This window comes from Epinephelus fuscoguttatus, linkage group LG23 (assembly GCF_011397635.1).
Source record: "Epinephelus fuscoguttatus linkage group LG23, E.fuscoguttatus.final_Chr_v1".
NCBI classification, from domain to species: domain Eukaryota; kingdom Metazoa; phylum Chordata; class Actinopteri; order Perciformes; family Serranidae; genus Epinephelus; species Epinephelus fuscoguttatus.
The window spans coordinates 25,651,402-25,666,311 of NC_064774.1; the positions used below are offsets into that span (position 1 = coordinate 25,651,402).

The 14,910-nt window shown below is 42.0% G+C and overlaps 1 protein-coding gene across 1 annotated transcript; it reads left to right on the forward strand.

The window, feature by feature from the left end:
* Positions 1-250: 250 nt before the first annotated feature.
* On the forward strand, positions 251-14,467 carry dok1b (docking protein 1b). Its single transcript, XM_049569044.1, has 5 exons — positions 251-624; positions 10,195-10,518; positions 11,116-11,215; positions 11,320-11,492; positions 12,152-14,467. The coding sequence occupies exons 1-5, from the start codon at positions 568-570 to the stop codon at positions 13,547-13,549; spliced, it is 2,052 nt and encodes a 683-aa protein (XP_049425001.1). The 5' UTR covers positions 251-567; the 3' UTR covers positions 13,550-14,467.
* The last annotated feature ends 443 nt before the right edge of the window (positions 14,468-14,910 follow it).

Below are 14,910 nucleotides of genomic sequence, written 5' to 3' on the forward strand. Positions count from 1 at the left end.
TGCATTTTAAACCCACCAGTAAGTTCTGGGGTTCAGAGGATATTTGAAATCCATATAAAATACAACCATTTAAAGTCATATGCTCCTTCTCTAAGACAAAATAAAAAACACATGTCCCTCCCCAGTGCTTAAAACGTATTTGCCTCCCTCGTTTTGCACACAGTCCGTCACTGTAAAGCAGGTGTTCGTTAATTATGCTTTTATTTTGAAAGTTGTAACCGGATGCTTCATGTTATCTGTTCGGTGTAGCTTTCCACTGGTCCAGCCCTACAGGAGGAGTGAGAGGCGACAGATAGGCGACCCGCTGACAACATTTGGACACTTTTAAAGTTTGTCGAGACCACCCAGCGACTGTTTGGGTCCTCTTTATCCCCACCATGACACATTTAAGTGTGCGCGAGCGGTACGATAAATGCGTTATAACGGCGCGGGAGCGGAAGTGAGAGAAGGGGGAAGTTGTTTGGGGATATAGGAAAAATAAACCCCCTAAAAAGTGATTTTCCTGACTCAAGTTCAAGTCAAATTTCGTCTTTCTAGAGGAAGGGTGGCCCTGGAGAGCTTGGGGGCATGGACACCCACGTTAAGGAGGGACAGCTTTATGTGCAGCATCAAAAGTTTGGAAAGGTAAGTCCAATTTTTGGGTACTTCGGTTGTGGCGTTGACAGAAACGACAAATAACTGTAGCTACTGACTTCAAAATACATATTTTGAGGATGCTACCTAGCAAAAAAATTCTAAGCAGCGATAAAAATGTAGTAGGAATATGATAAACTAGTAAAATTTGAGGACGACGCTCTTTAAGGCCACTGAAAACTAGCTGAAATGCCTCACAGACACCCAAAAAGACTTGTATGAATATTACAGTAATACCACAGGAAATCAGTATAGCAAGTGTGAAAGAGCCACTTGAAGGTCACTGCTGCCTGTCTTAAACTCCTTATATAAATAAAGTTGTATTGATGTTAGGGACAAATCATGATAAGAGTTTCTCCAGGCACATTGTAGGAGTGATAAAGTGCTACCATATGTTTATGAGACAAATAAACCCTGCTAATGAAGCACTACAAATCCTCATAGCAGTATTATATGTTGGTATTTTCTGTTTTTCTTTCTCATTGAGATGGTAGTGTCCTGTTTAGTCTTAAATATGTTTTTAATTCATACATATGTGACGTTAACTTTGTGCTATTCCCAGTTGTAAAGCCATAAAGGAGCGTTTTACGTCATGACAAATAAATAGAACACATACTGGTGCAATTACAGACCAGTCATTGTGCCCAGTATCTTCAAAGACAAACTCACTTTAGATGCAGAGAGAGGAAGTTCTAGCAGTGTTTCACTGATCCGGCCTTGTTTTGATGTGGTGGTTCGGAGTAAACCTGCTGTGCATCTCTGTGTGTGAGCAAGTGTGAATGTTTAATGTGTCAGTGAGCTGGTAAAAACCCAGTGCACTGGAGTAGCATTCAGTAAATGTAAAAATACATGAAACCAAAGTGGACTGAAGAAATGAGAAATGAGAACAGAGAGATAGAAAGGATAGGTTTGAGATATGCTAGTGACACCTAACTTCATAAAAGTTCCTATTAAAGCTGCATCTATAAAAAAAAAATCATGACTGAAGTTTGACTTTTCACAATATGCACATGGCAAAAGGCTGCACCATCTGAACATCACAGATGCACAGAGCTGGAAAGTTAATGGAGAAACAGACATTTCACACAAAGGTGGCAGACATATTTCCACTTCATTGCAGCTGCATACAGCTGTTCACACCGTGGCAAACACTCTTGAGAAGCCTACTTTGTGTCGCCTCTGACTGTATGCGATTACTCATTTAAGTTTAGGAGATCATACAGCAAGACCTGACTCGGTTAAATGTCAGGGACAACACCTGTAGGTGTGTCTGTGCTCGTTTCAGTCCGTGGCCTCTGTGCAACCTTGCCTTTGGTCTCAGTGCACTGCTGGATAAGAACTCATTTTCTCTTTCAGATTTGTAAGAGAGTCTTTGTCTCTCTGTCTCTCTCTCTGGTCATATGACACGGATCAACAAAACGTTCTCTCCCTGTTTCCTGCCCTGAAATCGCCAATCCACAATAGATATTCATACTCCCAGGTCACAGTTTCAATGCCTTTTGTAAACAGCAGAAAGTATAATAGAAAACGAACAAACAAAATCTCCACGTTTTGTAAATAACATGTTATCTTTGCAGAGTGGAGCATGAGAGAACAGAAGTGGGTAAAAAAAAAAGTGCCAGAGTAGAAAAGAATAGCACAGGAAGCTGAACGTCGGCTGATCTGTAAATGTTGAAACTGGTTTGAGGTTGCTGGGTGAATTATGCAATCAATAGAACTGTCAGTGGACATACACACACACTCAGTCATATAGGCTCGTTCCCACGTGCATGGATGGAAAATGTGACATGAGTGCGCAGTGGCAACGTCTGACCCAAGTTTCTGTTTCTGACTGCTGTTTTATCGTGTGAAATCTGGCCATCGTAGAGTTTATACAGCAGGGTGTTGGGATAAACACCATCGATATGCATCTGGATTTTATTTACTGAGTTTTTACATTGTGATTTTGATACATTCTACTTGGATGAATGTGTTTGATCGTTGGACTTTTTTTTTCGTCTTTGACAAAAATCTGTCGACTTTATTATACTTTACATGTTGCTTACTGAATACATCCTCTTAACTTGGAAGTTATTAGTCATAGTTACTAGCATTAGAACCCTCATGTCTGTTTAATATTCCAGGTTAATCAGATTAATTCAGTTTCAGTTTGGTTCCATGTACTCATAGTCACACTTGCCCCCACTGTGCTGGCTTGACCCTCAGTTTGGGAATTACTAGATTAGCTGATGGACAAAAAAATAATCTACAAATTAAAGAATATGTCATTCAAAATGATTTATAAAAGTGTCTAATATTAATATGTTCCATGTACATTTATAGGTGTTCTCTATCTCATCTTAGCATAAACTCAATATTGTTTTTTTTTTTTTAAACCGTTTTGGTGCGTTTAAACCTTAATTTGAAAAAGAGGTCTTCAACCTTACGGCCAATAGGACGAGCCAAATTGATAGACTAACCCGTAACAACTGACAGCCGTCATTAGTTGTAAGATCTGCACTCAGCACTTAGTCAGTGCACAGTAATTTTACTTGGTACACTATATAGTCATTGCAAAATGTCATTAATTAGTTCATTCTGTCATTCAAACTTGTGGTAAAAGGACTGCTTCAGCGATTCAGTGTTCCACTTCCACAAAGTTTTGCTGTCTGAACCGCAGTAGAGATGTTTATGTATACTAATGGCATCATCAGGGTTATTTAGTCAAACTTTGGAAAGTCCCTTCAGAGGACATTATACAACTTTAAGTAGAACTCCATGTGACAAATAAACTGAACTTTATGTGCAAAATGTTTTAACAGCAATGTCCCAGACCTGTCTTGAGCACCACTGCAGTACACTGAGAAAAAACAATATCTGATGTTTGGTCTGATGTTTGACGCACACGGTGTTACAAAGGTATTCATAACATCCAGAGCATGACACTGTCTCAGCCAATGAGACTCACATCTAAACAATGCTCATATGTAAAGCATGCCAAATATTTGTGGTATATGGATGTTGAGCTGCTGTCAAAACTTAAGTGTATACACTAAAGTGGTTACACTACATAGGCCCAGTGTTTGATGAAAGAGTCCCTTAATGTAGCGCTGTTGTACTAACAGTTTTCACACATGTAAATCTGTCATTTGTTTTTATTTTGTGGCTAAAATGTGCAGCAAAGCAATGAGATTGTGTGCAGGATTTAGTGGGAGGGTGGCTGCCTGTACGTGCATCTCCTTATTTACCACACATTCAGATCCACGATGTTTGGATCTTAAGTTGTAGTTTTGCTGCACCCTGGAGCTACAAAAAGCTTTTAGTTTGATGTGGATGTTAGCAGCTGTTTGTCAGCTACAAGTAAAGGCTGCAGATGTGGATGATGGTAGATGAAGGCAGCTTCAGCCAGGAGCTAGCAGCCACTTGAACAGACGGGGTGTGTCAGGATAAAGTAGTATTACACACCCTGAGGCTAGACTTATATGACGGGGAGCTGCCTAATGGATTAATGGGATTTGTCTGATATTGTCCTCTCCTCATTTGTTCGTCACAGGTCGCATCTCAGACACTAAATCATGCTTCTCAGAAAAGAAGCACCGGATCATTTGTAGTATGAAGAACTAGCTTACTCTGCAGTGGGCGTATTTTCAGGAAGAACAGCATGATTTAGTGAAGCTAAGGGGGAAGGAGTGATTCAGCATAAGCAGAAACAATGATCGTAGTTTTTATTCACAGTGACTGTAATAGTTTGTCTGAATCTGAAGTTAATTTCAGTAAGTCGTAGTTGTTCATTTTCAATTGTAGTGTTCTTTACATAGCCAAAATTCAGTTGACTTTCTTTCCCTCGTTCAAGTTAATATGAACTAGCTGTCATTTTCCCTAATTGGACTAATTAGGGATTTGTTTGAACAAATTTGTAGCTGTAGCCTGAACATATGAGAATAATTTCAGTAGTGTTGGTAATGCGATTCTAGAGAAACAAAGAAAAAAGAAGTTCACTGTTGAATGGAAACTGTAACAAGTAGCAATCAATCCTATTGTAAGCATGCTGTATGATGAGCAGATAATGTACCATTTTATATTTTCACAAACCATTCACTTTGATCACAGTGCAGGTTTAGTCCGTCTCCCTTAGCTCTGTGCAGACATGGGAACATTTCAGTAGGGGAGTGGTACTATTTAGATTTTATTGATTCCTATTCTGCTTATCATTTCCTGTTCTTATTGAGTCCAGGTTCCCATTCTGGCATTTGATTGAGCAAGAAAAAAAACACCAGCAGATCGTTTGTCAGCAGATTGAAGTACTTTGCGATTCTGTTTTTTCTAAAAAATAAAAAATAAAAATAAAACGACTAATATCGTACCAGATCTTGTCAGGTACAAATTTATTTTTTGCTGTTCCATGCCTCTTTTTGCCTGAGTTGAGCATACTAGTATTAGCTGATACTGTGAGATTGTGACTATGACGGGACATCAGAGGCGTTGTTGGTCATGTCAGAGAGACTTCCTCCATTACGTGAAATTATTTTCCGACAGGGTTCACATTTCGCTTTATCATTGTGTTTGCTTTGTCAGCCGTATGATAAATACTATGGATGTTTTTGCTATATGCATGTGAAACTGTAGAATTAGAGTTAGAAATACTTTATTGATCCCTGAGGGGAAATTATAAGATAAGAGGTAAATAAGAAAATAGGTTTTTTTGTGATTTGAGTGAACTAACAGCCCACTACAAGCTAATTTCTGGTCTCTGCAGTGGACACTTGTTCTTATTAAGTTGTGGTACAGTGAATACATTAAGACAAAGGACAGTGGATGCGGTTTTTACCATTTTATTGCCTCAACAGACTTCTTTTAAGTTGTCTTCAGTTCAGTTCTGCTTCTATTACTTTGAAGCAGTTTCTAGATTATGTTTGCAGCATCGCTGCTTGCTGTGATCGACACGCACCGCCCTTCTCTCCAGCTTTTACTTGCTGGTAGAGCTGAAACAATTAGTTGTTTAATCAATGAGTTGATCAACAGAAAATGTATTGTTTTTTAACACTTCTAGACTCGTAAACTGAGTATACTTGGGTCCTGGACTGTCCATTGCACATACTGTATATCATTCTGTTGTGAGCATGATGTCACTTGTGTGGCCCAGTTTGACCTGCTTATGGACATCATTATCTCCCTTGACATATTTGTCTGCTCCACAAATAGCCATCTGTGGGGCAGATGAGGATACATGGCATACGCACAATAGCACTTTGATTATATGAAAATGTGGCATATTTTTACTTGACTCGCCATGTTGCAGCAACACAAAGCTGATTTTCTCATATGTATCTTTGGAAACATTGAGACTCATTACTATAATTCACTGTCATCTCATTTTTAACAGCACAGTTTCATGTAAATTTGTGCTCAGTGTGTCTCAGTTTTGGTTAACCAGTTTCAGGTAGTCACCCTGCCTGAAAAACAACCTAAAAGCTTGCCAGTGTACTATTTACTTTACTCCACTCATCCCCACTCTACTTGTCACAGTTCCTGACAAGATCTACTGCCACTGCTGTCCTCTGTTGGAGTCCTGACATGTTTGAGTTTCATTTTGTAGACACAGCAGAGGACTAAGATTAGGGCAGCAGATCTGTGGTCAAAGTGTTGGTCTGCCTCCCACTCTAACACACACACACACACACACTCCCTCCCATTTGTTTGTCTTAAGCACACAATACAAACACACTTGACACATGCACACGGCTTTCTTGTTTTCCTTCTCCCTCGCTATAACAAACATTACCAAGAACAGACACGCTCTGATACACAAGCATACTTTTACTCTCTTAAACACACACACAGATAACCACACACTCGGCTCCTGCCTGTGTCATTGAGGTCTGTCTGTGGCCAGTGGGAACATGGTCGAGTGGTTCAGTTAAAGAGCATCATGACAAATAGGGAGGATCCTGTGTTGGAGCAGTGACAGCTGTGGATGAATTTGTCCACCCGTTAGACAGACATGCAAACACATACATATTGTAATAATACCCCACAACAGCTTTTGGAGGATGAATTTCCACCGAATCATGAAGAAGATCTCCTGTATTTCCAAATAATACAATGGTAAATGCGTGTACAGTGAAAATGTGATGTAAATTCATAAACAAATTCATACAATGCCAGTTTTGAAGACATGACAGGATTAGACTCATCTTTGTTTTTCATGCAAAATGATCTTCCAATGAAACAAATAGTGTCACCCTCTGTGTTGAATGACAGGAAAAACAAAAGCAGCTAGCCTAATCCTGAATGCCACTTCATTATCTGGAAAAACTACAATAATGTTATGCATTCTTTGGCATTATGAATGTATTTTTCAGCTCATCTATTATGTGTTAATATACTGACAAATGCACTACATTGGCACATAAACAGGAACAGTGTGCAAGGCTTACAAAAGACAGCAACATGCACATTTCACATGTATGGTCAGAATGATGCAAGACAGACATTGTTTCTTGTATTTGCAATAATTGTGCATTAAATATGGCGTCAATGTTATGAAACAATAAAGGTGATAATGTGTCAGACTTGCTCAAGGGCACCAAAGTCACAAGGCACTCAATTTAATTTCTTGTTCTAGCTAGACGCAGCTGATTCTGTAAGTCTTGTTCCTATTTTTGACAGCTAACACTTGGGTCAGTGTGACAGTAGTATTGTTTAGTTGGGGAAAGCGAGAAACATAAACACACACATGCACCATTGTAGTTAATTCTGCTCTTGTGAACAGGCAGGACATCAGTGAGGAAGTATCTCTCCGTCACTCTGTCATGATCTTTTTTGCATATTTTCCATGCAGTGTATTAGCAGCTGATAACAGTCTGTTGCCTTATATGGAGCAACTGTTTCACATGTACACGCACACACAGCGAAGGACCACATTGCACAACAGGGGTTAATGTTTCATACCCTGTTGATGTATACTGCACAATCACACCAGTCTGTGTGTGTGTGTGTGTGTGTGTGTGTGTGTGTGTGCACGCGCGGATTTGTGCACAGCAACAAATGGTCCAGAATGCACCAAGGGAGTAATAACATCAACAACACAAACAGATGCACATATGTACATACACACATACACTGAGCCACACCTGGATGCAGAAGAAGGAAGCGAAGAGAATCCTGGGTAATGACAATCCCACACATTTCCTGTCCTTTTTGGCAGTTAGTTTATCGGGTCAGAGTGCGTGCATACACATGTGCATTTGTGTACTTATGAAACCTGCTGTGGATGTGTGTGTGACTTAGAAATTAATAAGGTTGGCTTTCACATATGCATACACCTCTGTTCTTGCAATAATTGTGATACTTATAATTTATGACAGCATTATTGTTACTGAGCCCCATTTGGTTTGTGCTTATGTGGTTAATTTGCAACTAGGGGTAAATATTATAACATTAATACACCGTTAGACTGACTCATGTCTTCTATTTTTATCTCGTGAGTGATAGTGAACAAGCTGACGTGTCATCTGGTAAACCTTATGCTGGAAAGTGAATATGCACATCTACAAGTACTAGATTTAAGGTTCTTTACTTGAATATATTATTGTTTTATTTTTTAATTTGAAGTACTTTAACTTTACCTGAGTATTTCCATTGCTGCTACATTATACTTAAACTCCACCACATTAAAGAGGAAAATATGCAGATGAATATTTTACATACAAACGATATGAGGTGTTCCTCATACATTGTTACAGATGAAACTACCCGACAGATGGGTCCTGGTATAGGCCTTTTTCATGGAAGGCATGTTGACATGTCACGGTAGGAACAATACAGGTGTAAATAATAAGATTAACAATGGCTGAATTCCATTTAGCTGCTTTAAATTCAGGATGCTTGTATCCTGCATGCTCGCTCACTGTCACTCTCACCGGAGCACTTGAATGGAACAGAAACATCGTTAGTGTTATTAGTACCATGTGTGCTTTTCCTCCTGTGACAAGTCAAAATGTCTGCTGTGAAAAAGTCCTTCTGTGCATGCTGTCTTACTGTCACACTGTCATGTCTTACTGGGACACTTGAATAGAACAGAGCCATCGTTAGTGTAATTAGTAGCACCTGTGCTTTTCCTACAATGACAAGTCAAAATGTCTGCTGTCAAAAAGTTTTTCTACTGCAAATATTCCGCCTAAGACACAACCCTTAAAGAGACAAATTTTGGCAATAATTTCCGTATTTTGTATGTGAAAAAAAGCCCATATGCAGTCATCAGATTTATTTTTTAGCCCTCAACCTGTCTTAATTTTCTCCGTTAGCTGGTTTTTCCCCACTGGTCAAAGGATTTTCAAACCGCTGACCTTCTTGTAACAAAGTCAGCTTTTTGACTGTCAGGCAGCTTCCGCCTCACTGAGTGAATAAAGGGGAAAACACACACACACACACACACACACACACACAGGGGAGAAATGTAGCTGAGATGAGGCATAGTGTGATGTGGGCTACTACTAGCCGAACACACACACAGATCCAGAGGGCACAGGGGATGACAGGGACTTCCCAAACAAGTGTTAAGTTCTGGTGTGTCATACAGTTTTATCATAATCACATGTGTAGTAGTTTCTGGACTGACTGCACATAATCTCACATGCAGTGTGTCATTGTGTCTTTTGTTAGCACTGAACATCTGGACCGTTGCACACTTGCTGTGCGTCTCATTGTTCAGTGTTTGGTGTCATGTTGTTTGGTCATGTCCCTTTTTGTCCCGGTGGAGGAAGAGATCATTGTTAGCTGTTGCTTCCTCAGTGAGAGAGATGATGCACCTGTTACCTATTTTGGACTAGGTGGTATTTTTAACCTACCAGGGGACCACAGCTCACTTCCCTTTAAATGCTCACAGTGTGATTATTATGTGGATACCTGGTTTTAGGTTGCAGTTCTAGTTGCGACGAGGGCTGTCACGCTGTACTTTTACTCACTTTACCAAAGCAATGGTGACTAATTCTGTGACTGTGGTCCACTGCTGCTGATTGATTGTAGAGGAAAAAATGGTGTGTGCGACCGGTCTGAGTCAGACCGCCTTAGATTTATCACGACATGCCTCCTACATTAGTAGGAGCAGAGTAGAAGTAAGTGAAAGACCTAGAAATATTATTTTGACTCACATCTTCTGTTAACATTCTCCACTTTTTTTCATCAGTTTTTGATTATTTGTCGCAAACTCTGCATTTTGCTTTTCCCCATTGCTGTGTGAACAAACCACATGCAAATTGTTTTTCTCTCCCCAGACAGATGTGAACAGGACAAATCCCCTTCCAAACTTCAGAAATTGCCGTCTAGCATGAAATACTTGTTTACTAAGCTCTAGAGGAAACAAAATGTGTGCTGCTCATAAAAAACGACACCAAAATGAACAAGCAAACAAACATATAAACTCAAAGAAAGAAAATCAAGGTGAAATATCGTACATACAGATATTAATACTTAAAATGTTGTAGTAATGTAATGTCTTATTCTTTCATTTTCATTGTTAATATAAAAATGTTGATTAGAACAGTTTTACATGTTCTCCTCTTCCCCTTTCCCGCTCACCAGAAATGGAAGAAGAACTGGTTTGTCCTCTACCCAGCCAGCCAAAATGGCATCGCCCGCCTTGAGTTCTACGACTCACCCTCGGGCGGAGGGGGTGGCGCCGGCGGAGGCTCGGGAAGCGGGTCCAATGAGAAAACCAGGAAACTTGACAAGAAGATCATCCGCTTGTCTGAGTGCATTTCCATCCTGCCGGCACTGACGGAGAGCTGTCCCAAAGAAAACATGGCAGCTTTCTGCGTAGAGACCAACGACAAGACGCACGTGTTCGCTGCAGAAAAGAGCGCCGCCAAGGATTGGATGGACACCATGTGTGACATCGCATTTCAGGTATCCTTGCACTTTTTCTCTCCTCGTGAGTTTTTAAGGTGCAAGCTCATTTTATGTTTGTATTTCTGAATATGTTTTTATCTAACTACAAAATGTTTTTGCTCTCCTCCATCTCTGCTCTCTGTTCAGCCAGAATCTGAACAAAACAATTTAAACAAATAAAAAAATCTGCTTAGTTTGGTGGAAAAAAGCTGCTGTTTTAAATTGTGCCTTCAGCTGGGAATCCAGCTTCATTCTTTTTGTTTATGTGTCTTCCAAAATTTCCCACATGCCCCCAGAGTGTCTATACAGGCCACAGCTTCTATTGTGTGCACTCACACACACATACACACACATGAACATTACACATATTTGCAGAGAGGAAGCCGGAGGGAGTTTCCAGGAGGACGACTTCATCCGCTTCGTTCTCTGTTGCTTTTTCTCTTTCCCTTCTCTCTCTCTTTGCCTACTCTGTCCTTCCAGTGTACTGGAACATTTTCTAGGTTTCCCCTCCTTTTGTTTATACACACCACGTCCCAAAAAGCTGATTAACATAGTATGAATTCTTAGTTGGCGCCTTTTTCAGCTGGTTGATGATCAGTGTCTCTGTGTTTGCAGGGAGGAGGTGGCAGCAGCAACTGCACTGCTGCAGACTCAAATGGAGGAGGCCAGGACCTGCAGATGTCTGAAAACCTCATCTACTACTCCAGAGAGGAGGGTAAGGACACTAAACAGTCTGGTCTTACATAAGATCTTAATTAAAATATTGCAACACAGAGGATAATTTAAAATGGAGAATTTAAGTAAACCTTCTCTTTACAGTTAACGAATTCTGGGTGAGTGTTCAGCGTACCGAGGCGTCAGATCGCTGCGGGCTGGTGGGCAGCTACTGGCTGAAAGCGGAAAACGATGTCCTAATCTTGAAGGAGCCAAAGACCAAGAGGAATGTACTCGTGTGGCCCTACAAGCTGCTGAGGAGATACGGACGAGACCGGGTGAGTTTGCTTTAAAAGATCTGACACACATGGCGAGCACAGGCAGAGTAAGTTTGGTGGGTTAATGTTCATCTGCGAATGTAACGATTGATCATTAGGAAGTGCAAACGACACTTTTAGCAGCAGCGCCTGTTCATGTGGCCACAAAGGATATCTAGCTTTTGAGTCTGTGGTTGTTTTTGCGTCACTTGAATATTTCAGAGCTTGAGAGCAGGGTTTAAAAATGGCTGTTGACCTTTAAAGTGCTTTTCTGGTTTGTCTACATGATGTGTGCATGTGTTGAGACTGATACTAATGTTGATGATGTGCATGTACAAGATTTGACTACATTCATCTGAATATGTAGGTCTTAGCAGGGGAAGAAAGCTTGTGTATGAAACAGAATTAAACAGTAAGTGAAAGCAGCGGAGTAATACAATAGATATGCTGAGAAAAGTGAACATTCAGTGGAAAAAGGAAGCAAGTACTTTTTTAGTGCCAAGAAAATGATAAATGAGTGATGACTGGAAAAGAGTGCTGGGACTTCTGTGACAAGCTTCCATTACTTCAGTTCCATTTTGGCATTTATTCATACCCCTCTGTATGTTTTTAGTCACACACACTTGACTCCCACTTTCACACGTAAACACATTCAAACATTTTCCCTTTTCCTTTTCTAGGTGATGTTTTCATTCGAGGCAGGCCGCCGCTGTGACTCCGGCCCCGGTAACTTCACTTTTGAGACCAAGCAAGGCAATGAGATCTTCACGCTGGTGGACCAGGCCATCCAGTCGCAGAAGGTACTGGCTGAGGAGCGCCACCTCAGCTGCCCCAGCAACTTTGACCCGGACTGCCCTGCGTCACTGCAGCACATACGCAACGCTGTTCCAAGTGGCATAACAGCAGGAAGCGGCGATAGCAGCAGCTGCAGCAGTCGGGAGGCAGATGGTGATTCAGGTGGCAGCAAACCAGGCTCTGCTGACGGTGTGCTCGGGAAGAGAGAGGGTGGAGATGGAGGAGGAGGAAGGGGGCAAGGAACTGCAGGAGGACTCAAGGGGAGGAGTTTACCAGAGCCACCAGCCATGTTGGAGGTTTTAGGAGGTGGGGTGGCCCCTCCAAAGTTTCCCAGGGGGCAGGCGGCAGCAAAAGGTCTTCCCTCAGCTGATGAACATGCAGGTCTTTACTCTGAGCCAGCAGATTCAGTCCGCCTGCCTCTGCACAGCGCTGACAGCCTCTACTCTGATCCAGTGGACAGCATCAAAGGTCAAAGCCAAACCGGCAACCCATCCACCCCTCCGGTGCCTAACCCACGCCTCCGACCAGTAGGAGACGAGACTTTGGGAAGTGGCATCCAAGGAGATCATCACCTTGGAGGCAGCAACCACAGGAAGCCACCGGACCTGTACTCACACGTATACGACCGGATCAGCCTGGAGCTGAGCCATAAAACGAGCGCGCTGAGTCTAAACGGGGCTACAGGAGGAGGAAGAGGGGTGAACAGTAACAGGCGACCCCCAGGAGGTCAAGCAGAAGGAGCTTTATCGCCTCCTGCTCCTCATCTGGAGCACATATACGATGAACCAGAGGGTTGCGCCAAAGGAGGTGCTAGCACGACCACTAGCTCGGGGATGAGTATTTATGATGAGGCCCGTTTGGAGCCCCACAGCCAGCGGAGACAGGAAGAGGTGGTGGCTCCATCAGGACTGGAGGGAAATTACAGCACCCCTTCTCACGGAAAGCCGTTGGACACCCACAGACACTCTCCTCCGCAGCTGGGCCCGAGCCGCGGCACGCTGCAACCCCCGGCTCCGAGGTGGCCCAAACCCGTCACTGCGCCCAAACCGGCCAGGAGCGCTTTTGGTCGCAAGGAGCCGGTGCCGCTGCCCCCTGGCAAACACGGAGGTCCTAATGTGAACAACAACAACAATATTTGGCGAGAAGGAGGAGATAAGGGGAGGGAGCTGTACAGCAGAGTGTCAAAGCAGAAACCTTCATCTGCTAATTCGTGGTACAACCAGCACCACCAGGCGCCGCTGAAATCACCTGATATCATTTATGACAACTTGGGCAATATTTAACATCCTTTTGTGACAGGAAATGAAATGTTTATCCCCCTTTGTGAAAAGAGCAGAGTGCAGTTTTTGTAGGGACCAAGCGCATTTCTTCTATCTGGGGACTGGCATGATTATTTGAGACAGTCGATTCATTCAGAGTAGATTAGCTCATAACTATGAGAAAACCACATTACGGCTGCGTTTTGAAACATGGAGTTCAACTATTGTAGGGCCACCCTCTGTGTGTGTGTTTGAGAAAGAGAGAGTGAGTGTTTGCATGGTCAAACCCATAACTGGAGTACCAAGCCACAGTGTGGTTGGAACCAGCCACTTCACTTGAACACACACACACACAAAAACCATTTGGATTTGCCAAAAGGAGCCCGGCCTACAGGCTTCACTTTAACAAGCTGAGAGAGCGGCTTGGCTTGTCTTTTATAAAATGTCTGCCGTGCTTATGAAGTGACTGGGAAACATGTTTTTGCACTGCTAAGGTTCAGAGTATCTTTGAGGCTAGGACTGTACCAAAAGGAGCTGATCTTTTTTTGTTTGTGTTTTCTGGACTGATGTTTCATCTAAAATCCCGATAAAATGGGGAGACTTACAACATTTTCAGCCCAGGACACTAATATGCGATGTTGCATCTTAGGATCCACTAAATGGAAATGCATTGTTGCTACTGTTTTGGAGGCCACATGAAAAGTGGGACTTAAAGACTGGGTCTTGGGAACAGACATAAATGGGTCATAAGGAGGTGAATTACAGAAGAGATTTCCTGCACAAGATAATATTATTGAATCTTTTATGTTTCTTTGTACAGACAAACTAAATATGAAACTAATCAATCCCTTGCAATGTGTCAGTATGTGTATGTATGTTTCAGAAACAGCTGTGCTGTCTGTAAATATAACTATTAATAAAAATGGCTTCAAAAATGTAAAATATTTCTCCATAGTGGATCTGTAAACAAGAGAGTTCCTCGTATTGCTACGTCACCCTCAGTGTTTGTCCCACCAGGAGCCAATCAGACACAGTTTTTAGTGTTTCATAGTCTTTCTGTTCTGGACTGAACGGGACAGTAAAACAGTCTGACCTCATCCTCCACTTCCCTCCCTCTGCCACACTCTGTTTTTGTTGTTTCAGTCGGTTTCCAACCACTTAATCACACCGTTAAAAGTTGAGCCTCGAGAAAAAAAAAAAAAAAAAAAAGAAGCAAAGACTTTCTTTCTTTCTTCCTTCCTTTCTCCCTCTCTGCATTAATTCTGTTGTTCGGTTGCTCTGGCAACAGTTAATGGCGGCTGGTTTGTGTCGGACACGCTGTGCATTTCAACTGCAGAGAGATACTGTGAGAGGAGGGCAGGAATACAAGATGGAAGGGGGGGGGG

Coding starts and splice junctions, on each gene's coding strand:
- dok1b (XM_049569044.1), top strand. CDS start 568: ATGGACACCCACGTTAAGGAGGGACAGCTTTATGTGCAGCATCAAAAG. Junction 625..10,194: donor AGCATCAAAAGTTTGGAAAG/GTAAGTCCAATT, acceptor CCCGCTCACCAG/AAATGGAAGAAGAACTGGTT. Junction 11,216..11,319: donor CTACTACTCCAGAGAGGAGG/GTAAGGACACTA, acceptor TTCTCTTTACAG/TTAACGAATTCTGGGTGAGT.